The 24,115-nt window shown below is 48.3% G+C and overlaps 1 protein-coding gene across 1 annotated transcript; it reads left to right on the top strand.

Moving 5' to 3' along the window:
• Positions 1-7,983: 7,983 nt before the first annotated feature.
• Positions 7,984-13,898, top strand: LOC136329219 (arylacetamide deacetylase-like 3). Its single transcript, XM_066265175.1, has 4 exons — positions 7,984-8,151; positions 10,532-10,748; positions 12,425-12,488; positions 13,124-13,898. Exons 1-4 carry the CDS (start codon positions 7,984-7,986, stop codon positions 13,896-13,898), a joined length of 1,224 nt encoding a protein of 407 aa, XP_066121272.1.
• The last annotated feature ends 10,217 nt before the right edge of the window (positions 13,899-24,115 follow it).

Genomic DNA, 24,115 nt, shown 5'->3' with positions numbered 1-24,115 from the left:
ATACCCCCTGTCAAAATAACTATAAAACCAGGAGTACCTAACCTTAACAAGAGACAGTACCCTCTGAAACCTGAATCCATAAAAAGGGTCAAACCTCTCATTAAAAAAAATATATTTAAAGCATGGGCTGCTTAGGACCAATTAGTCTCCATGCAATACTTCTATTCTCCCAGTACAAAAGCCAAATGGAGAATCTGGTGTGTACAAAACCCACGAGCAGCCTGACCAGGCGGTGGCGCAGTGGATAGAGCTTCGGACTGGGATGTGGAGGACCCAGGTTCGAGACCCCGAGGTCGCCAGCTTGAGTGCAGGCTCATCTGGTTTGAGCAAAAGCCCACCAGCTTGGACCCAAGGTCGCTGGCTTGAGTAAGGGGTTACTCGGTCTGCTGAAGGCCCACAGTCAAGGCACATATGCGAGGGCAATCAATGAACTAAGGTGTTACAATGAAAAACTAATGATTGATGCTTCTCATCTCTCTCCGTTCCTGTCTGTCCCTATCTATTCCTCTCTCTGACTCTCTCTCTCTGTAAAAATAAAAAAAAAACAACCCCGCGAGCAATAAATGAGGCTATAATTCTGATACAGCCTGTAGTTCCAAACCCCTACACTATCTGAACTCAAATCCCAAGAGAAGCCAAATATTTTACTGTGTTAGGTTTAAAAGATGCCTATTTCTGCAGCACCCCAACCTGATTCCCTATACTTGTTCACATTTGAATGGACTAACCCCCAAACTAGGAAAACTGACTAAAATCGATGTAGACTGTGCTCCCTCATGGCTTTGGGGACAGTCCCCATCTGTTTGGAAATGTTTTAGCCAAGCAATTAAGAGAAGTCCAGTTGACCCCACAGGACCCTCCTACAGTATGTTGATGATGTAATCATTTCTAGCACTCACAAAGATGGCTCAGACAAAAATTCCATCCTGGTATTAAACTTTCTCGCAGAGAGAGGATATAAAGTCTTTCCCCAAAAGGCCCAAATAATCTCCCAGCAGGTCTAATCCCTAGGGTACTTACTTACCCCAGGAGCCCAACCCTGTCACCCCAAAGAAAACAGGCCATAGTAGCTCTCGGAGTCCCACAAAGTAAATGACAGCTTCCAGGATTTTTAGGAATGGCTGCTTCTGCCGCTCATGGAGAGCAGGTGTTGGACTCATTGCTAAACCTTTATACTAGGCCTTAAAGGGAGACGACAGAGGGCCTATCAGCTGGACCCCTGAATGTCACCGTGCCTTCGAGGAATCAGAAATCAAACTAAGCAGTGCATCTGCCCAGGGCCGCCAACTCCGGAAATACTGCTCACCCTGTGTATAGCGAGAGACAGAGAATAGCACTTGGAGTCCTCACCCGGAAAGTGGGCCTAATTCTAAAGCCAGTAGCTTTCTTTTCTTTTCTTTTTTTTTAAATTAAATTTAATGGTGTGACATTGATCAATAGAATCCCATAGCAGCTGGCTGGTCACATTGTTTATGCGGCATAGCTGCCAGCAATAAGCCTACCCTAAGGGCAGCCACTAGAAGTACAAGCCCATCAAGTCCAAGCTGTGTTGGAAATAAAGGGACATCGGTGGCCCGCAGGGGAAAGGCTACGTCAATATCAGGCTCTCCTCCTGGACTCTCTTGCTTTAACCCTGATGGTGTGCCAAACTTTCAATCCTGCCTTTTAACAGCAAAAAACTCCCCCGTGAAACACCAAAAAGACATTTTAGAACTCCTGACAGCTGTAACACTGCCCCAAGAAATAGCAGTAAGTTCCCAAAGGGGGAACACAGATGTAATCGGAGGCAGGTGAGGTGGTAGCATGGTCTTCATCCATCACCCTAGAGGCAGCGCTGTTCCCCAGCCTCCCCCCGACCCCGACCCCACAAGAGGCCCCTTCCACACAAGGGAGGAGGTCTCTGTCCTCAGAGAATGGATTCTCCAGAGACCCAGCAGGCTGGATGTCAAAGAAGAATGAACTTTCACTCCCTCGAATCTTAAAGTGGAAATACATCAAAATGCTCAACGAGGACACCCACATAGGGAGAGAGGCTCTTGCCACCTTGGTCGCCCAGCTGTTTGTGACACAAGGGCTTCCTAAAACTGTGCAGGAAGTAATCCAAGGGTGTGTGCTCTGCTCTAAAAACAACCCCCAGTCACCTTTCTCCTCCTCCCCTCCCAACGCCGAAACAACAGCAGGGCACATACCCTGGGGAAGACTGGCACCTGGATTTCACTCAGATGCCCCCTAACGCTGGCTTTAGATATTTACAAGTAATTATACACACTTTTACTGGATGGATAGAAAAGCCTTTCCCACCAGAGCAGAAAAAAGTGACTGAGTGGACCCAGTACTTGTGAAAAGAAATCTTACTTAGGAGTGGACCACTGAGAAGTTTACAGAGCAACAATGGGTCCTTTATTTATTTATTTATTTATTTATTTATTTATTTATTTATTTATTTATTTATTTATTTAGTGTGACAGAGACAGAGAGAAAGAGACAGAGAGGGGGACGGATAGGGACAGTCAGACAGGAAGGAAGGGAGAGATCAGAAGCATCGGTTTTTCATTGTGGCACCTCAGTTGTTCATTGATTGCTTTCTCCTATGAGTCTTGATGGGGCAGGGGTGGCTACAGCAGAGCTAGTGACCCCTTGCTTAAGCCAGCAACCTTTGGGCTCAAGCCAGCGACCATGGGGTCATGTCTATTACCTCACACTCAAGCCAGCAACTCTACGCTCAAGCCCGATGAGCCTGCACTCAAGCTGGCTATTTCAGGGTTTCAAACCTGGGTCTTCTGCATCCTAGTCTGACGCTCTACCCACTGCGCCACTGCCTGGTCAGGCGAGACCTCTTTTGTAGCCAAAATTACACAACTGCTGACTCAAGCTTTAGGGATCAACTATCCCTTACACTCGTCATGCAAGACCTCAATCCTCGGGTGAGTTAGAAAGAGCTACTCAAATCCTGTAAAGGACTCGAGCCAAACAATGCCAAGAGGCGGCAGGGTCCTGGGTGTTCGTGTTACCGCTAGGTCTCCTGAGAGTGAGAACCGTACCTAAAGGGAAATGACAGGTGAGCCCCCGTGAACGCAGCTACGCAGGTCCCAGCTCACATCTCACTTGCTGATAGATGGGGAAATCCTCCAGCTCTTGTCTAACACCAGGCACAAACTAGGACAGGCACAAACAGAGTACAGAAACAAACTTCTACCTGTTCCCGATAAGGACTACCGGCACGAACAAGTTAAACCAGGGGACTGGCCTATTTAGAAACCTGGAGGGACAACTGTCTTGAGTCACAATTACAACCCAGATGGAAGGGCCCACCCACTTCAGGTCCTACTCGGCACCCCGATTGCAGGAAAGCAGGCAGGGACGGCCAGTTGGGCTCACTTATCTCAAATTAAACCCGTTTCTTGGGAATCCCCCACGGGGACCACAGCCTGATCTCTACATCTGTGAACCCATTGAGGACCTCAAGCTCTTCAAGAAACAAGAAACTGTGATAGATAAGTAATCTAATAACTGGGCCTTAATGTAATTTCTTTCTCATATTTCCAACACCGTTTCTACTAGCCTGTTAATACACTCAGCCTCCTCCCCCAGGAAAAGAATTTCTCTGCCCCTGGTGGGTTGAACCCTCATCAAATAAGCTTCCAGGTCCTCCACTCCACTCAAATTACTCACATTTTGGCCAATGATATTTATCTTCCTTGCTCTTCTACCATGCCTCTTTAACTGTCTTGTTAAACTTGTCACCTCTAGGCTATAAACAATTCCATTGTCAAGATCATGATGCGTTGAGGATTGCGGCCCATCCCTACTTTGGAAGAAAAAAACGGACTCTCTGATCCCGTCTGGGATCCCATTCCCTTGTCCCCCTTAGGTCAGGCAGGGAGAGACTTCCACACCCGACATAGGCAGAGACCGTGGCCCTTGTCAGCAGGAAGTACTTAATGAAGAAAGACCCCCCCACACACACACACACATCAATCCTAAAAGATTTTAGGGCTGGATGTCTCTGGGGGCGGGGTGAAGCAGGACAGTGGGAACTGGGAAATCCCTTGACAAGTGGACTAAGGGAAATTGAGACAGAATAATTAAACAAGGCTAAACAATCTGAGCAATTTACAGCCAGCTAATGAATCACAAGGTTTTATCTTCCCTAACCAAGGACACTGAGGAGCAAGGGGTATACACATTTCAGACCATCCAGGGGCAGATGGCCCTCGGTCCTGTCTTTCTTTTTTGTGTGTGTGACAGAGACAGAGTCAGATAGAGGGACAGATAGGGACAAACAGAGAGGAAGGGAGAGAGATGAGAAGCATCAACTCTTCGTTGAGGCACCTTAGTTGTTCATTGATTGCTTTCTCATATGTGCTTTGACTAGGGGGCTCCAGCAGAGCACGTGACCCCTTGCTCTAGCCAGCGACCTTTGGCTCAAGCTGGTGAGCCTTGCTCAAACCAGATGAGCCTATGCTCAAGTTGGCGACCTTGGGGTTTCAAATCTGGGTCCTCCACATCCCAGTCCGATGCTCATCCACTGTGCCACCACTTGGTCAGGCAAGGTCCTGTTACTCTTTGATGACTCTTTAAAAAATAAAACTAACCAGAAAATAACCCTGACACTTCTTTACACATATTTTAATAAATCAACATATTGAAGGATATGCCTGGAAACCTAATAAATATTCTGTTAAGACCATCCCCCTTTTTTTCTGTAAAAAAAAAAAAAAAAAAAAAAGACCATCCCCTTGGACCTCCCCTCATATTGCAACTGGTTAAAATAAGATAAAAAGCCTCAAGCAAAAGGACCCAGGGGCATGCTACTATCTAGGGCAGGGGAAGTCAACCTTTTTATATCTACCGCCCACTTTTGTATCTCTGTTAGTAGTAAAATTTTCTAACTGCCCACTGGTTCCACAGTAATGGTGATTTATAAAGTAGGGAAGTAACTTTACTTTATAAAATTTATATAGCAGAGTTACAGCAAGTTAAAGCATATAATAATAATTACTTACCAAGTACTTTATGTAGGATTTTCGCTAAGTTTGGCAGAATAAATCTTTATAAAACAACTTACTATAGTTAAATCTATCTTTTTATTTATACTTTGGTTGCTCTGCTACCGCCCACCATGAAAGCTGGAATGCCCACTAGTGGGCGGTAGGGACCAGGTTGACTACCACTGCTCTAGTGCATGACATACCGTTCTCTCTTACTCTGAGTGTCCCCAGGATCTTTGCAACCAGGGGAGCAGCAGGCAGCGGCAGCTCGTCCCAGGCTCACACCCTGAATCTGTTCTCTAAGGCCCCCTTTCCTCTGACTTTCCAGTGAGCTGATAGCGGCCCGGCCTGGGCTCTTACCTGTTGCTTCCTCTAGTCCAGTGGGCAGCAAACTCATTAGTCAACAGAGCTAAATATCAACAGTACAACGATTGAAATTTCTTTTGAGAGCCAAATTTTTAAAACTTAAACTATGTAGGTAGGTACATTCCTTATCAAGGTAGCGCCTGCACATGGTATTTTGTGGAAGAGCTACACGGAAGGGGCCAAAGAGCCGCATGTGGCTCACGAGCCGCAGTTTGCAGAACAGGACCAAGTCCTTCTTCCTTGCACTGTCCCCAGCTGGAATAAACATACTGTCAAAATCACCTGGACTCAGACTCATGTTGTGAAATCTTTCTTGCATGAAGTCAAGAATCGACACACTACCTACCAGTGGGCCCAAACCAGGACTGCTTTGGAATCCACGGCCTTCTCAGGAGGGAGTCCTGTGTCCAGAACTCAGAGGATAAAATCCAAAGGAGGCAGGCAAGAGCTATGCAGAATTAAACAAAACGTAGAGGTTGGTGTTGAAGACTGCCCCCTCTCCACACCCCCCCCCCCCCGCTGTCTAGGCAGCAGTGCGGGTCAGCAGAGGCTAGCTGCCCTCACAAATAATCCTGTGTCTCCAGAGCTGAACACAGCAAGCTTGCACACCTCGATCATGCACCCTGAGAGTGACACTGGGATCCAAACTCTGCCTCTGTGAGGCTTAGCCACTAGTGGTCCTTTCCTCTGGAGGATTGTATGGACACTCTCCGGCCAGGCCTGGAAGGGGCACAGCAATGTCACTCAGAGCCTCTGGCCAGCACACATCCTATGGTGCACCAGGTGCACCTAGGAAGTGCTGTCTTCCCGGCTGCCTGGGACGTGTGTCCACGAGGAAAGTGGAGGGGTTTGGAGAACATGCAGTGACATCTCGGCCTGTGCTCCCACCTGCCAGGCTCACGCTCATGCCTTTCAGGCACCGGTGCCTTTTTTTTTTTTTTTTTTTTTTGTATTTTTCTGAAGCTGGAAACGGGGAGAGACAGTCAGACAGACTCCCGCATGCGCCCGACCGGGATCCACCCAGCACGCCCACCAGGGGGCGATGCTCTGCCCCTCTGGGGCATCGCTCTGCCACGACCAGAGCCACTCCAGCGCCTGGGGCAGAGGCCAAGGAGCCATCCCCAGCGCCCGGGCCATCCTCACTCCAATGGAGCCCTGGCTGCGGGAGGGGAAGAGAGAGACAGAGAGGAAGGAGGGGGTGGGGGAGGGAGAAGCAAATGGGCGCTTCTCCTATGTGCCCTGGCCGGGAATCGAACCCGGGTCCCCCGCACGCCAGGCCGACGCTTTACCGCTGAGCCAACCGGCCAGGGCCACCGGTGCCTTTGATGAGCCCAGTAATTCCATGGAGCGGGTACTGCTCTTATTCCCATCTTATAGATTTGGAGACCAAGGCTCAGAGATTGTGCATAACCTGCTCATGGTTGGAACGCTGGCCTTGGGCAGAGCCAAGATTCAAATCCAAGTCTCACTGACCTAGGGTTTTCAACCTCAGCACTCCTGACAGGTCAAACCAGATAACCTCCTGTGTACACGTCTGTGCACATAGGATGCTTAGCAACATCCCTAGCCCATTCCAGCTTCCACCACTCACTGTGTGACAACCAAAAATGTCTCCTGATGTTGCCAGCAGTCTCCTGGGGGTGGGGGTGTGGGGGTAGTGGTAAAATCCCTCCTCTTTGAGAACAACAGCTCTGACCTCAAAGTGGGGAGGTAGGAGAGATGTCATCATTCTGACTGTGGGAGAGGGACTTTGTTATTAGGGAGGATTTGTAACACTTGACAGCAATCTCTGACCTCACCTGGAAAGATGGGTGAGCTTACTTTTTTCCTGCTTTACAATATAAAGAACACTGTCTTTTCATTCATTCCTTCAATCAATAGACATTTACCGAGCACCTGCTAAGTACCAAACCCTGATCTAGCCTCAGGAGATAAAGCACGAATCAAAACAAAACTACCTGTCTTCAGGGAGGATACATTCTACAGACAGAACATAACAAGTGAAGTATGTGTTACCTCAGGTGATAATAAAAGCCATAAAGACAAAGTAAGCAGGTGTAGGGAGGGGAACAGCAGTGGGCATTTGAATGCTGGTGGGGCAGGGGGAGTTAAAATTTTAAATAAGGTGCCATGTGATCAGAGACCTGAAATAGGGGAGGGGTTAAACTCAGCTGAAATCTGAGGAAAGAACTTTGCATAGAGAAAAGCAAGTGCAAAGGTCCTGGGGCCTCATTGGCAGACTCAGGAATAGTAAGTGTGGTCAAAGTGGAATTAGGGGATGGGTGAGGAGGGCAGAGAACAGGTGGAGGGAAAGTGTTGGTGATGTCCATGGGGACTCATCCAAGGCCATTTCTAGCAGCGGGGCCAGGACGTATGCTGGGACCTTGGAGCTCTCATTTCCAGATGGAACAGATTGCAGGAGCCACTTTCTCCTTTTGTGTGTCTGCAAGAACCATGTCCTCACCTGAGTCTGTGACTCACCTGGGCTGAGCCAATGCCTTTGGGAATGAGGAGGTGGGGAAGGCTGTGATATAAGTGTCAGCAATCTGCTGACATAAACCTTGTCCTGCGTGGCATGCGCTGAGCACAGTCTCTGGGTGGCCTCGTCTGGGCTGGAAACAGCATGATGTGGACTCTTTTCCTGGTTCTTTTATTAACAGCCTGTGTGCTCTTTGTGGGGGTTGGGCTGTGGGTCATCATTGGCCATTTCTTCACTGTGGACATCCCTGCAGCCATCGGCCACCCTGTGAAACTGCGGGTCCTCCACTGCGTGTTCCAGCTGTTGCTGACGTGGGTGAGTTCGTGTTTTATTTGTCCTTAAATTGTGAGGATTAAGGATGAAGTTGGGAAAATATATATCATCTAGTTCAATAACCACTAATATCACAACAGTAGAGGCTGACAGTAGAGTCTCACACCTGAATAATTCCTGTTAGGTGACCGGTCGTTCTCAGCCTCTCCCAGGGTTCCTCAGATGAATGGACTGACATCCACAAAATGCAAAAAATCATTCCCATTCTCAGAGTAATAAAGGCCTGCCCCCCTTTCTAGCCCCACCCCCTGTCTTACCTCCCCCACGGCACTTGGTGCGCTGTGAAGCCGGGATGTTAGGAATGAGTTGTTCTGAATCTTTGGGTCCCCAGACTGCCTACCTGCTAGCTAGAACCAGCCACTGACAAAACAAAGAGACACGCTAGCAAATTAGTAGATTAGTACAGAGGAGCGAAACTACAAAATGTGACTTTAACACACATACAGACACACACACAATTGTTAATATCATTGCTTTGGAGAGATGGAGACTGTCTATGTCACTAGTTGGATTCTGCTTGTTGTTCTTGGTGTCTGTAAGGCAACAAGATAGCTGTAACTAGATCACGGCGAGGAGCGCGTCGAGGAGGCAGCAAGGACTTGCGGTGCTGTCCCAGAGGGCTGGCAGGAGCGACGTAGAGAGAATATATTTCTTAAGTCTCTTACCTAATGCTGAGCGATTGCCAAGGCCGGCTCTCACGGGAAAGCCTCGTTGGAGAAGAACCCAGGAACCAAAGGTGTATTCCCACCCGAGTCAGAATCACAGGAGATGATGATTTGTTCTGATACTTGATCAGGCTTTGACTTTCATGGTCTACGGTCCCGGTTCCCAAACACACTGACTCAGTCTCTTCATCTGCTAAACAGGGGAACTAACAGTCCCAACGTCAGCGTTTTGTGGGGATGCAGTGAGTGGAGTGTGTTTCCGTGCCTGGCACAGAGTGAGCCCTCCCTAAGCTCTAGCCTTATTGCTACTGGCTGATTGTTTTTTTTTCTACAAAGATGTGTTGTACAACGACTGTGTGCCATCCGCCAGTTCTAGCTCTGAGGGTCAGTGATGGGCGAGAGAGATAAAGTCCCATCAGATTCTTCCTGCAGGGCTGGGGGAAGAGTGGGCACTGGGAGGGTGGGGGTGGGGGTGGGGGTGGGGAGACAGCAACATACGAGCAAAATTATTTCCAGAGTGGCAGGTGCTGTGAAGAACGCAAGCTGGGCGGGGGATAGCCGGGCTTCTCAGTGGGGTTCTCTGAGCCCCAAATGGTGACAGAGGCAAGGGGTCCTAGATTTAGGTGGGAAAAAATCACCCCACTTTCACTAATCTCTAATGAAAATGTAGTATGTCCTTCCATATAGATGAGGGTGACAAACCACAGCCATGATAGTAGGAGTTGCGACTTTGTCACCAAGTGGAATCACATATATTCCAAGCACATTACACCTGGGCAGATTTTGTGAAAAACCACGTAGACACCTCGTTCCTTTGAGATGTGATCGTATCAGAGCAGCTGCCAGAACTCACTGTTTAAGGTGCTAATAATAATAAGGAAGCCCATATGGTACTGTGTCACACATTTAGTTCAGTATTTTGATAACTATATTGAAATAAAACTGTCTTCTTTGTCATTCCACGTATGCATTCAAAAACATTCTGCAGTGAGGTCACGGGCTTCACTACAAGGCAGAAAGGCTTTGGCATGGGAAGGATTAGGGACCCCTGGGAAGACAGTGCCCTGGGGGAAGAGCCCATCTTATTTAGTTTTATTTATTATACAAACTTTCAGACACGCACCATAGTAGAAAAAAGCCGCATGTCCTCACCCCACGGCATTTGTGACTCTAGGAAAATTATGCTTCATCTGTGCCCCTGAACCGTCCCTCCTTCTATTTTCCTTATGATGTGGACCCCCCATCATATTATTTTATCCAAATTTATTTCCATAGGTATCTCTAAAAGATAAGAATCCCATCTCCCCTTTAAAAACACATAACCATATGCTGTTAGAACTTTTTCAGAATAGAAACAAATACTGGGATGGCCACACTGGCTCAAGGGGCCCAGTAGGGGCTCCTTGGGAAGAGATGTCGTGTCCGGGCTGAGCTGGACCAGAGACCCGTGGGGGCGGTGGGCGTTCCAGGTAGAGGGGTCAAGGGCGGCCAGAAGCCTGGTCTGCAGGGCTGGGGGTGTGCGGGGTTGCGGAGAGCCATTGGAAGAGGTTGGTGCTGGGGCGGTGTGACCAGGGATTTTCTGCAGGTGTGGAGCACGGGGCGGGCCGGTCGGCATGGTGCACCTGGGGCAGGCAGCTGGCCTCCAGCAGGGACATGCAGAAATCCTTCCGCTGAATTTCCTCTTCTCTCACCAACAGGGGGCGATTTTTGAGAAACTGAAAATCTGTTCTATGCCCGAATTTGTCCGTTTCATGCACGACCTGCGGCCACTCAAGAAGGACCCGGCTGTGGAGGTCAAGAACCTGCGCTACGGGACTATCCCGGTGAGACTGTTCCAGCCCAAGGCGCCCTCCCGCACCCTGCGGACGGGCATCGTGTTCTTCCACGGCGGCGCCGGGATACTAGGGAGCTTGAGTAAGTCCTTCCCTTCGCCCCTGGCTGGTGGTGTGACAGCTTCAGGGCAGTGTGGGGAGGCACCCCCTTCTAGCAAGAGGCCCTTCTTTCACCTTCCAGGGATCCAAAACCGCTGTTATGACCAAGAAACACCAGGGCAGTTAGCAGGTCCCAGGTTGTTGAGGTGGTAAAGATATGGAACGTACTGATCTCTTTGGGGAAGTCCAGAGGTATAGATACACTATGTGTGTGTGTGTGTGTGTGTGTGTGTGTATGTGTGCATCTCTGCACCTGTCTGTGTAGGCTTTCCCCGCTCAGCTATAGTAGGTGTCCTCATGACACCCTTAAAGCGAAGAAGCAATTTTCTTAGGACACATCTTGTTGTTGTTGTTTTCTTTTGTAAAAATGAAAATCCTCTTTGGACTTCCTTTGGTAACTTCAAAATAGGTACTACTGTAGGTGTTTTGTAAAGGCAAAGCAACTTAAAGCAAACTTTCATCAAGCGGGGACATCTGTCTATACATATAAAATTCACATAACATAAAACGTCATCGGAAACTGTACAATTCAGCAACATTAGGTACATTCATAATGTTGTTCAACCACCACCTCTACTTAGTTGGAAATAAAAGGTTTTCTTCTTCTTTTCCAAGTGAGAGGAGGGGAGCTAGAGAGACAGACTCCCTCATAAGCCCTGACCGGGATCCGATGCTCTTGCCCATCTAGGGCTATCTTTGCAACCTAGCAGTGTTTAGCACCTAAGGTGGAGACTCCATGGAGCCATCCTCAGCACTTGGGGCCAATATGCTTGAACCAACTGAGCAATAGCTGCAGGAGAGGAAGAAGAGAGAAAGAGAGAAAAAGAATGAGAGAAGGGTGTGGGGGAGGGGTGGAGAAGCACAAGTCGCTTCTCCTGTGTGCCTTGACCGGGAATTGAATCCAGGACATCCTCATGCTAGGCCGACGCTCTACCACTGAGCCAACTGGCCAGGGCCAAAACAAGAATTTTTAAAAAGTAAAAGTAACTAAAACACATCATTTTGTTTAACGTCAGATATAGGTTGAGAAAAATTCTGGTATAAACAGATAAGAGAACTGAAGATTCAAGGAAAATTAACGAGAGAAAATACTCACAATTGAATTAATATTATGATATCATTTCTCCCCTCCCCACCCACACACAGTAGGAATTAGGGAAAAGCCCCTTTATAGTGCTCTCTAGTCTGTGGAATGCAGGATCTATTGCAGCACCCTGTAGAATAGGGGGTTTAATGCAGCTGTAGTTTGGGGATGGTCTGCATAATAAATGACAGTAACAGTGAAAATTTATTAATATTTATAAATACTAGTATTAACTATGTGCATTATCTCATTGAAATCCCCCACACCTGTTATTGTCATCATCCCCATTTTACAGATGAGAAAATCAAGCCTCAGGGAGAGAAGGGATGTGCCCCATACTCTCTCAGCTCAAGTGCAAAGGTGACAACGTAGAGACTTGAGCTTGGGTCTGACTCCAGAGTCCCCACACAGAACCGCTGTATTCTATGGCCAAACAGCTTCTCAGATAATTGCGAGCAAAGAGTCACAAGCCAAGAGCTCCGTCTGTGGTGGCCGCTAGTGAGAAGGGGCAGCCACTGATGGGCAAAGGAAGCCCACCAGCCCTCTTAGTGACGTGAAAACCTTTTATTTTCTAGACACCCACCATACAATATGCTGTCGTTTGTCCAAGGAGAGTGACTCAGTGGTTGTAGCAGTCGGGTGAGTAAAGGGGAGGAGAGGCAGGGGTGGGGAAACCAGGCCGTGACCTGGAGTGACAGGGTGGGGGTAGGAACTCAGGCAGGCAAAGGAGTCGGAGGGACACCAGGAGCAGGAAGCCAGTGAGGAGGAGAGGAAGAACGAGGGAGAGACAGAGAGGCAGAGAACGGGCTGTCCTTCCTGCGGGCGGCCCATGGGTATGGTACCTTTCAACGTGGCATTCCTGTGCACGGCGTCCCTCGGCAGCTGGGTGGGTAGAGGGCTCAGGTAAGCAGATCAGCTGCCACGCTTCACAGCAGGTGCCCTTTTGGGTGGATACTCTATTGAGCAGAACGGTGCCCTGGGCCGTCAGCGGGACAACCGCAAACACTGCACATCATTTCCAAGTGCCTCATTGGTGAGGTCCATGGAAGGAAGTGAGAAAAATTAAAAAGCCATTCTCTCTCCTAGCTGATCTTGGAGAGTCAGTCACCCAACCTGGACAGGTGAAGAGGGCTTGGTGGATACGGGGCAGAGAGTCCTGGGAGGTCCCTCCCTCGGCGTCAGGCTAGATATGTGGATTCAAGGACGCTGGACACAGGTGGGCTAGGCTCTGCTCGGGTGATGAGTATAACCCATGTTCCTTGATTCCATTTTAGATACCGCAGGGCACCCCAGCATAGGTTTCCGACCATGATGAGAGACTGCCTCGCGGCCACTGTCTACTTCCTGCGCTCTCTGGATTCATACGGGGTGGATCCAGCCCGTGTTGTTATCTGTGGTGACAGTTTGGGAGGGGGAGTAGTAATGACAGTTTGTCAAAAACTTCTGGACTTTTCAGATCTCCCCAAGATCCGTGCTCAGATCCTTGTCTACGCAACTCTCCAGGGTGTGGATTTCCAACTCCCTTCCTACCAGCAGAACAAGAACGTCCCTCTGCTCACTTGGAATTTTGCCTTCAACTGTGTGTGTCAGTACTTGGACATCAGCCCCTACTGGAGAAGCGCCATCAAAAAAGGTGCGCATTTCCCTTCCGAAGTCTGGGAAACATATAGGAAGTGGTTGGGCTTAGAAAACATCCCGGAGAAGTTTAAGAAGAGAAGCTACCGACCGGTGCTTCCTGCACCCCTGAATGAGAGTGCTCACCTGGAGACCAACCTTACTCTGGATTTGATGATCTCGCCCCTGATTGCAGAGGACGAAGTCATGTCACGGCTCCCGGAAACTTGCATTGTGAGCTGTGAGTATGATATTCTCCGGGACAACTCGCTGTTGTGCAAGAAGAGACTGGAGGACCTGGGAGTCCCAGTGACGTGGCACCACATGGAGGATGGTTTTCATGGAGTGCTGAACACCATCGACATGGGCTGTTTGTATTTTCCCTGCTCCACTAGGATTCTGAACATTATGGTCCAGTTTGTAAAGGGGCTGTGATGTGGGTCCCACCATCACCCAGTTCCCTGTGGGGCTCTCTGTTGCCGATGTTGGTGATGCTGAGTGCGGCTAGGAAGGGACATGAGACTGCTATTCCTCTCGCTCTAGGTTCTAGAATCAGAGAATGCATGTTTCTGATGAGTGAAGGGTGAACAGTAGATGAGACAAGATTGGGGGGAGGGTGGGTCTCTGTCTGTGTGCACCATTGGGACAATTTGAGCTGAGAGTCTTTCGTGTCCGTCTCCGAGAGTGAGTGAGCATGTCAGATTGCCCACGGCCTCCCTGAGGTGGCGTTCAGACGGCCCAGGCTGATCCAGGCTGTGGGCAGCCGGAGTGCCCACTTGGCTGGCCTTGGAAACACCCAGGGGCATCACGTGACATTCATGGGCCTTCTCCAATCTGGCTCAAGGGCGGGACTCTGATGCTCTAGCTTGCCAGATGGAGGAGGAGAAACTGGTGCCAGTCTCCTCCTCTGGGTCCAGGGTGACACCTTTCCTGTGTTCCTCTGTGTCTGAGTTCAGAGTCTGAACTGTCTGGGCTGGAAGAGTTGGGACAGAATGGGTAGGTTCTGCATGGTGGTTGGCAGCTACAGACAGATGAAGACAGCCCAGAGCCCCCTGATGGGGGAGGTCCGGAACTCTTGGAGTCAAAGTGTCAGAGAGGGAAGAGGAAAGTCTCTGTCCTGAGTCAGAGACCCATGAAGACCGAGTCTGACCAAACTCAATCATGTCTACCGTGAGAAACTGAGGGAGGGCCGATGGCACCGAAGATGTGTAGCGAGGACTATTTCTGTTTTAAGACACAGAACCAACTTCAATCGACCTAAATGAGAGAAGGGGGGGGGGGGAAGGAGAGACTATATTGGCCAATGGGATAAATCAGGCATGGTTTGATGCAGGAATTCAGACAATGCAGCCAGCAAATGTTTCTCCTTTCCTCCATTCTGTGCTTTTCTCTGTTTACTTCAGTGGTCCCCAACCCCCAGGCCGCGGACCGGTACCGGTCCATGGGCCATTTGGTACCAGTCCGCAGAGAAAGAATAAATAACTTACATTATTTCCATTTTATTTATATTTAAGTCTGAACGATATTTTACTTTTTAAAAAATGACCAGATTCCCTCTGTTACATCCGTCTAAGACTCACTCTTGACGCTTGTCTTGGTCACGTGATACATTTATCCGTCCCACCCTAAAGGCCAGTCCGTGAAAATATTTTCTGACATTAAACTGGTCCGTGGCCCAAAAAAGGTTGGGGACCACTAGTTTACTTGACCTTCACGTCTCCGCATGGCGGCCCTGAACAGCTCCATCCTTACATTCTCCCTGGGTCATTATTATGCATTTGCCTCATTCTCAGCAGTCCCAGCAGAAACCACATTGTAACTCAGTGGCTCTATGGGCTTTCTGAATGGAGTGTCCAGTTGTCACAATCAAGGGAATGGGATGTATTGACTGACCATATGTAAGCCCCGTGCCATCCTTGGGGTGGACTGTGGGGTCTGCGCCACCTGGGGCTTGAACTGAGCACGGGGGAGGGAGGGGCTGCTTCCCTCACATCAACACCTGGTCTACCATGTGGACGTCTATACTTACTCTACTAGACACTGAATCCGGAGTCCAGGTACCCGGAAGTGGCAAGAGATATCAGGGACCACAAGGCACATTTACCGCCCGCTCCTTAAAAATAAAAACTCCTTTGAAACAATGACCCAGGCTCTCCTGCTGGCCCTCTCTGGCCTTCAGGAGGCTTTCTGTTCCTGTGGGGACATGGTTCTTGTAGACCAAGATCCAAGTTTACTGCACAAGGGCCCCGGGCATGCCTTTAACTGGCTTTCTGGTGAATGTGCTGAAACATGGGGCAGAGAGGAATCCATTGGGTGGCTTCTTCATCTATTCACAGAAGGTGACTGCAGGTGGCTATGCTGGAGAGCTAGGAACTACTTTGTAAAAGAACATTGTTTCGTGACCACTCAGCTGTTGGGAGCACCGGAATCTGAGAAGCGTGGTCCCTTTTGAGACAGAGCTCTGAGTGGAGTCTGGGTCGGCTTCCATCCCGGAGTGTAGTCTGTGTCATTTCACCCCTGTCTCTGGAGGTCGGGGGCACAGACATTGGATGCTGAGGGAGCTACCTGCCAACCCTGTACAGGGGGTTTGTGCCTCCTCGTTCAGCAGCTCATAATTTGATTATTCTTAATTCCGTACACGACTCATACACTATGGGTCCCCCAGTACATTCATGTGTTTCTCACATGAATTCTACAAAGTGGGTATTTCTAAGCCCATTTTACAGATGAGGAAACTGAGACTCAGAGACATTAATAATAACACTCATTTCCTGTGTCTTTGTAGTCAGGCTGAAGGCCAGCTGGTTAACTGGCTTGTCCAAGGCCACGTGACTGGCCAGGTGCTGTTCGTCGCAACCCTGATCTGTCTCACATCAGCCCCTCTCCGTTGTGCCCCCTGGCCCACTAGGCCTTTTCTTACCCGTCATTCTTAATGAAAATAAAAGGACTGAGCCACATAACCTCATCTGAGTCATTTCCAACCCAGATACGTCTCAGCTACTATCTGAGTCAGGTTGATAGAATCAAGTCTTTGCCAGATGGTCTCCTTTGCTAACTTGACTGTGGCTTTCTCTAAGTGCGAGTGACCTTGGAAATGCTGACTGTGGTCCCTCGGGAGCGCACAGCTGAGGGGCCCCGCTCACACAGCTCAGGGGACAGGGACACCCACACACCTTTAACCCAGACACTCTGGGGGTGTTTTCTCAGTAAACTCCCAGGACTTCTCTGGAAAAGCCCAGGGCAAGTGCCATGAGCTGCAGGACAGTGCATTGCACCCCAGATTGCTGGCCTTGGGGAGCAGCAGGCAGTGGAAGATAAGGGCAAAGTAAAAAAAATGGGCCAAACTGTTCTCTGCTGCTCCTCCTCCCAGTTCCCTTTCAGTGTCTTCCTCATGGTGCTCACACCTCCGGGACCTCCCTGCCTTTCTGACCCCAAACCCTGTCTCCCCGTTCCCTGCCCCCTCCGCTCCAGAGTGACTGTCTGCTCTCTCCTCTTGTGCCTGGCCAGGACAGGCTGTAGGCGTTAGCACATGCTGCCGTGACCAATGGCCCACAGTCTCAGTGGCTTATGACAGCCACAGGCTATTTCCTGCGCACCTTACACATCCTTCGGTCCTCCTCGTGTGGTGGCATCTCTGCCCCACCTGTGTCTTCCCTGAGGACACACTGAGATCCAGGCCGAGGGGACAGCCTCTACCTGAAACATCCTCAGTCTCACGGAAGAGGGGAAACGAACATGGCGGATCACACACACAGTCTCCTCCAGTTTCTGCTCAGAAATGACCTCGTGGTTCCTGCTCACCTTTCACTGGCCAGAGCAAGTCACATGGCCGAGCCAGACTGGAGACGGGACAGGGAAGCAACATCCTCCTCACAGAGAGTGGCAGACAGTTTTGGACAACATGACAGCTGCCACACTTTCAATCAATCTTTACTTCCATTCTGCCTTTTAAAAATTTAATTTTAGCCTGACCTGTGGTGGCACAGTGGGATAAAGTGTTGACATGGAAATGCTGAGGTTGCTGGTTCAAAACCCCGGGCTTGCCTGGTCAAGGCACATATGGGAGTTGATGCTTCCTGCTCCTTCCCCCTTCTCTCTCTCCTCTCTCTCTAAAAGCGAATAAATAAATAAAATTTTTAAAAAAATTAATTTTAACTTATGGAAGTAATGCATAAATATATTCTTTTAAATAAAACCTTCAAATGCCAGAGATAAAGCAAAGCCACTTTGGGTTACTCTCCTGCAATTCTATTCCCTGTTATCTGGATGTCTCTACTGTTCCTTTTCTGAGGTGGGGGGATATTAGGGTCTTCTGATCCTTCAAAGCTTGTTCCTATGCTATTACATACACAGACATATGCCCATAGGAACTCTAGAGTATTCTTTTGTGGGCAGACTTTGCCCTGTGTTGGTACACCGAAGAATACTCATCATGTACATATGTGGTGGCGCCTGGGTTTTCTACTCAGCATGATATATCTTAGAAGAGTAGCCTAGTAAACAATATGGATTCATCGTCCTCTTCCTTTTAGCAACTGCCTAGTATTCCATGGTCTGGCTACCATACTGTTTTTAGCCATTCCCTCCTGGTGGACACATTTAGCCGCTTTCCAGCTTTTTACAGACAAACAAGTGTGTAGTGAACATTTCTGCACTCACCCTCTCGTCCCCTTCTGCACGTGTGATTCTCTGTGATAGGTTCAGAGAGGGTACTGGTCTCGCCCAGAATGCCTGTCCCCTCCCCCCTTTGTTCAGCAGATCTCAGCTGAGAGGAAAGTAGATCACAATTACCCATCCCAGAAGCAGAAAGGAAATCGGTTGGCTGACAAATGACAGTGTGGGACCAAGTGGGCATGGCATGTCTGTCTTTTAGAAGGCCTATCGTTTTAATTCAAATGAGCCTCTACAAGAATCATTGGAGGGGTCAGGGCAGGATGCAATCTCACTGGGCTGTTGCCTTGATCATCCTTGCCTCTATCTATCGAGGCTGGCTCCTTTTTCTCCCAGGGTTGCCAGAGCCTGCTCTGTTCCCTGTCCCAATATTGCGGCTGGCCGTCTTGCAACTTGTAGGACAAGGTTGAAGCAGATAAGGCAGTGCCCTGGGGTTCAGTTTCAAAGCACTTTTAGCCACAGGCAAAAACCCTCAAGTGTTCATCTCCATTGCTATGAAACAGCTCTCTGTTTCTAGCATCACAAAAGGACAGACCAGTTTTAATATTAAGTTGAAAAAACACATTCTGGGTTTGTGGTCGGGAGCCAGTCAGAGGTCCAACATTTACTTCACTTCCAGACCCTTTGTCTTCTTGCCTTGCAGTGTGTGTGTGTTTGGGTGGGTAACCAGATTGAGTGCACAGGGGTGTTTTTAGTCAGTCTTGACCCTTGAGCCTCTAGTAAGGATAACAAGTTTTTTTTGTGTTTACAAATCCTCTATTCAAAAAGAACCTAGAATTACTCCCTTTGGGACAGTGCCGCCCCAGTATCCCAAATACAGTCCTCTAATCTATAGAAGGGAATGGATTTTGTTACTAAAATAAACTTGGTTCAGGCATGTGGGGAGGAGAGAACTGAACATTCATTGACCTCCATATATGTGACAGGCATTTTACAAAGTGCTTAATAGGTGACATCTCACTGAATCCTCCTCACCTGGTGAAGTCTGTGATGTCTGCTCCCAATCCAAAGGTTAGGAAACCATGGTTGACTTGGCCAACAACCCGGGGAAGAGGTGCAACTGGAATTTGAAGCCAAGTGTGTCTGAGTTCCAAGTCCACCACCCACCACCATCCGATCCCTTGTGCGATAACCCCAGGCTGATTGGCCATCTCTAAGAGGTATTTCTAGGCCACCCTGAACCAGAGGGAAGAAGTCCAGTTGTCATTCATCTCTTGGGTCTCATTTTGGGCACCACCAGCTCTAGAAAACCTCCCGACCCCCGCGGGTCAGCTCTTCCTCCTGTGGGTTTTCAGAGCACGCCCCAGTGCCTCTAGCACAGCACCAGGCACACAAGTGTGTGATCATGCTGTGACAGAAAATGTCTACCTCTCCCCTGGATTGAAGCGATCCTCAATTTCTGAGGCCCACAGGTAACTGGAAAAGCAAATAGCAATCATCCTTGGAGGGAGACAGTGCCATCCCAGGCCTCCCATTGTTTTCGCAAGTAATTTTTCAGATACCAGGCGTGTGAGAAGAGCTAGCAATGCAAACTCACAGAAACAACAGTAAAAAAAAGGACAAAGGCCCTGGCCGGTGGCTCAGTAGATAAAGCATCAGTCCAGCTTATTGACATCTTGAGTTTGATTCCCAGTCAGGACACATCTGCTTGCTTCTCCTCCTCTCCCTTCCCTCTCTCTCCCTCTTCCCCTCATGCAGCCAGTGGCTCCGTTGGTTCAAGCATGGCCCCAGGCACTGAGGACAGCTCAGTTGGTTGAGGCATATATGTTAGCCTCAAGTGCTAAAAATAGTTCAGTTGATTCAAGAGCATCAGTCCCAGGGGGGGGTTGCCAAGTGGATTCGGGTCAGGGTGCATGTGGGAGTCTGTCTGTCTCACTATCTTCCCTCCTCTCACTTAAAAAAAAAAAAAGAAGAAGAAGACAAAAAGGAGCCACATTCTGTAAAAGAGCTCTGTTCACTACATCCAAGGGGATAAAAATTAATATAAGTATATTTTAAAATAGAATCTATGTAATTATAGAACTATATATATACCCATAGATTCATAATTTTATAAATTGGAAAATTTGGAAGGCAAAATCTGAAGAGTTGGAAGGTAAAATATGTTAGGCAATCTGAAAACTCAGAAGATAAAAAAAAATTTTTAATTTGGAAGTATGAAAAGTGACATCATATATATACATAAAAATTATAAAAGTAAATTAAACATTTTAGAACTGAAAAATTCAACCAAGCAAATAAAACATTCAACGGTGGGGTTTAATTTCACATTAGACACACTTGAAAGACGATGTGGGAACTGGAATATAGGTCAGCAGAAACTACTCAGAATCAAGCCAAGAAACAAAAGCATAGAAAATTCAGAAGGGGGGGGCAGGAGGCCTGAGGTGTCCCTGAGAAGCACAGCAAATATGTAACTGGTGTCCCAGCCAGAAAGGAGAAAGGAGGGAGGAGCAATATTTAAAATACAATGATGGAGAGTTTTCTGGGGACCTCAAAACCTCCTTCAGGGAAACTGCAAGGTCAAAACTACTTTTCTTTTTTTTCTTTCTTTCTTTTTTTTTTTACAGAGACAGAGTCAGATAGGGACAGACAGACAGGAATGAAGAGAGATGAGAAGCATCAATTATCAGTTTTTCATTGGGACACCTTAGTTGTTCATTGATTGCTTTCTCATATGTGCCTTGACCACAGGCCTTCAGCAGACCGAGTAACCCCTTGCACGAGCCAGCGACCTTGGGTCCAAGCTGGTGAGCTTTGCTCAAACCAAATGAGCCCTCACTCAAGCTGGTGACCTCGGGGTCTCAAACCTGGGTCTTCCGCATCCCAGTCCAACACTCTATCCACTGTGCCAACGCCTGGTCAGGCAAAACTATTTTTTTAATAACACTAAGATCTTTTTGTTGGTTAGCTTGTTTCAGTTGGTTTGATTTTTTTTTATTACTCAAGAGGAGTAACAATCTAATCCAAGGAATTATAAATGTATATTATTATTTAAATAGCATTGTATTTTAAATGACAATAGAATGGAAAGGCCATTGAGTCCCCCTTCTCAAAAATGAACTTGATCGAGGTGACATCTGTTATTAAGATTATACAGGTTTCAAGTGTACAATGCCATAATATATCACCTGTCTATCGCACTGTGTGCCCGCTACCCACACTAAGATTTTTTTCCCCCTGTATTTCTCTGAAGCTGGAAACGGGGAGACCGCATGCGCCGGACCGGGATCCACCCGGCACGCCCACCAGGGGGGGCACTCTGCCCACCAGGGGGCGACGCTCTGCCCCTCTGGGGCGTTGCTCTGTTGCGACCAGAGCCACTCCAGCGCCTAGAGCCTCGCTGCGGGAGGGGAAGAGAGAGACAGAGAGGAGGGGGAGGGGAAGGTGTGGAGAAGCAGATGGGCGCTTCTCCTGTGTTCCCTGGCCAGGAATCGAAACCGGGACTTCTGCACGCCAGGCCGATGCTCTACCACTGAGCCAACTGGCCAGGGCCCCACACTAAGATCTTATTTGCCCCTTTTCAATGTTGAAATTTGCATGGATGGTGCAAAAGCAATGGGGGATAGAACCATAGTGCCTGTGCGTGAATCAAGGCAGTGCCGTTAGCTGTCCCGGTGGCGGTATCTCCACCACCACACACTTTCAGTCAAATAAGAATAATGCCAGGCCTGACCAGGTGGTGGCGCAGTGGATAGAGCGTCAGACTGGGATGCAGAGGACCCAGGTTCGAGACCGAGGTCACCAGCTTGAGCGTGGGCTCATCTGGTTTGAGGAAAAGCCCACCAGCTTGAACCCAAGGTCACTGGCTCCAGCAAGGGGTTTCTGGGTCTGCTGAAGGCCCGCGGTCAAGGCACATATGAGAAAGCAATCAATGAACAACTAAGGTGTTGCAGCGCGCAATGAAAGACTAATGATTGATGCTTCTCATCTCTCTCCGTTCCTGTCTGTCTGTCCCTGTCTATCCCTCTCTCTGACTCACTCTCTGTATCTGTAAAAAAAATAAATAAATAAAAATTAAAAAAAAAAAAAAAAAGAATAATGCCGGCCCTGGCCGGTTGGCTCAGCAGTGGAGCGTCAGCCTGCGGGGGACCCGGGTTCGATTCCCGGCCAGGGCACATGGGAGAGGCGCCCATCTGCTTCTCCACCTCTCCCCTCCTTCCTCTCTGTCTCTCTCTTCCCCTCCCGCAGCGAGGCTCCATTGGAGCGGGGATGGCCCGGGCGCTGGGGTGGCTCTGGTTGCGGCGGAGTGACGCCCCGGAGGGGCAGAGAGTCGCCCCCTGGTGGGCAGAGCGTAGCCCCCTGGTGGGCGTGCCGGGTGGATCCCGGTCGGGCACATGCGGGAGTCTGTCTGACTGTCTCTTCCCGTTTCCAGCTTCTTTTTTAAAAAAATGAGAAAAAGAAAAAAAAAATTAAAAAAAAAAGAATAATGCACATTTCACTTAATTTTTACTTCTTCACCAAGGGCATTCTTATTTGTTCTCTCAAATTGTGGCCCTTGTGCAGATGTCTCTTTAACTTGCTGTGTGGTGCCGTGGGTAGGAGGTGTGAAGAAGGCTCTGCTGTCGAGCGCCACGGTTCTCAGGAGGCAGGGGCAGTGTGTGTGCCACTGAGCCGTGAGCGAGAGTAGCTGGGGCTCTTGTCCATAAAACGCCAGTTGTCCTTGAAAGAACGACTGGCAGACAAGCCATGATGGTTCAGATTGGAACATGGGGGCGGATATTTTCCTGAAAATGAATGAGGTACGTCTGTCACTTCAGGGAAAACAACGAACAGTAATTGTTGCCAATGACAAAATTTTGAGCTTTCAAGCCAACAGCAGAATTTTGGAAAACTTGTATCCATTCCTTTGAGCTTGTCAACTCTTCCTAACACTTACATGCTTTTCAGATGAGGCCAGTCGTGATATTAGCAAATGTGGTTTTTAAAGATACTTTATAATAAAACACATCAACATTAGGAAGATCTGACAGCTCAGTATCTAATATTTTTCAAATGACCACCATGCTGTTATAAAATCACGAATGGGTGACAGCTTCGTTTGAAGCACAAGATGAACCAGGGGCTTTTAATGTCGCCGAGCTCAAAGAGCTCACCGAATAGCTTCCGATTCCACACTGCAACTAACAGTTAAGCAACTACCACTTGTTGAGTTTGGATGTAGTATCAAAGAATATCCACAATCAACAGCAAAGGCTATTAAAATACTTATCTCTCTTTTAACTACATACCTATGTGAAACTAGATTTTCCTTTTTAAACAAAACAACATATTACAATGGCTGGAATGCTTGCCATTGTTTTAAAGTCAGTAAACAATTAATGTTAATATTAATAAAAGCCCTTTGGGTCTTTAATTATTTTCTAAGAGATTTACTCTATTACTCCCCCTTTTTTTTATGCTTCAGTGTCCTCATCCATAAAATGGGTACATAATAGCACCTGCTTACTAGGGCTGCTGTTAGGATTACACAAGTTAATATATGTTACCCGCACAGCATGGGCCTAGCACATCAGCATTCATTAAGAAGTAGAAGGTGATCATCTCAACTTACTCGAGTTGTAAAAATGCAGCAGGGGTGATGTCTCTCATGGGGGGGACAACACATAAGCCACATCCTTCTGGCTCTTGCTTGTACGGAGGTCATTGTTGATTTGGTTTGCTTTTGTGGGGTCAATTTTGCTCTCGAAGAATCAGCTGCTCCCTTAAGGAGAACATTTATACTCAGAGTCTATCACCATGGAGACAGTCAACAGTAGGGAATCCAAGCTCACGTCACCCCTCCCTGGAGGCAGATAGCGGACTCTCGAGCCCTTTTATTCTGTGAGGTTGGCAGGGTGTCATCTACTGTCCATTCAGAAGGGTGTCTGGGAAGAAAAATAAAAACAAAAGGTACCCCGAGCTCAGCAACATCGTAACGTCTCCCACTCCCGAAACCTTACATTGTGTTGTGTCCAAGAAAGCTGGGGTGAATCCTTACC

Source organism: Saccopteryx bilineata, chromosome 3, assembly GCF_036850765.1.
Source record: "Saccopteryx bilineata isolate mSacBil1 chromosome 3, mSacBil1_pri_phased_curated, whole genome shotgun sequence".
NCBI lineage: Eukaryota > Metazoa > Chordata > Mammalia > Chiroptera > Emballonuridae > Saccopteryx > Saccopteryx bilineata.
This window is presented reverse-complemented; position numbering and strand designations above follow the sequence as displayed.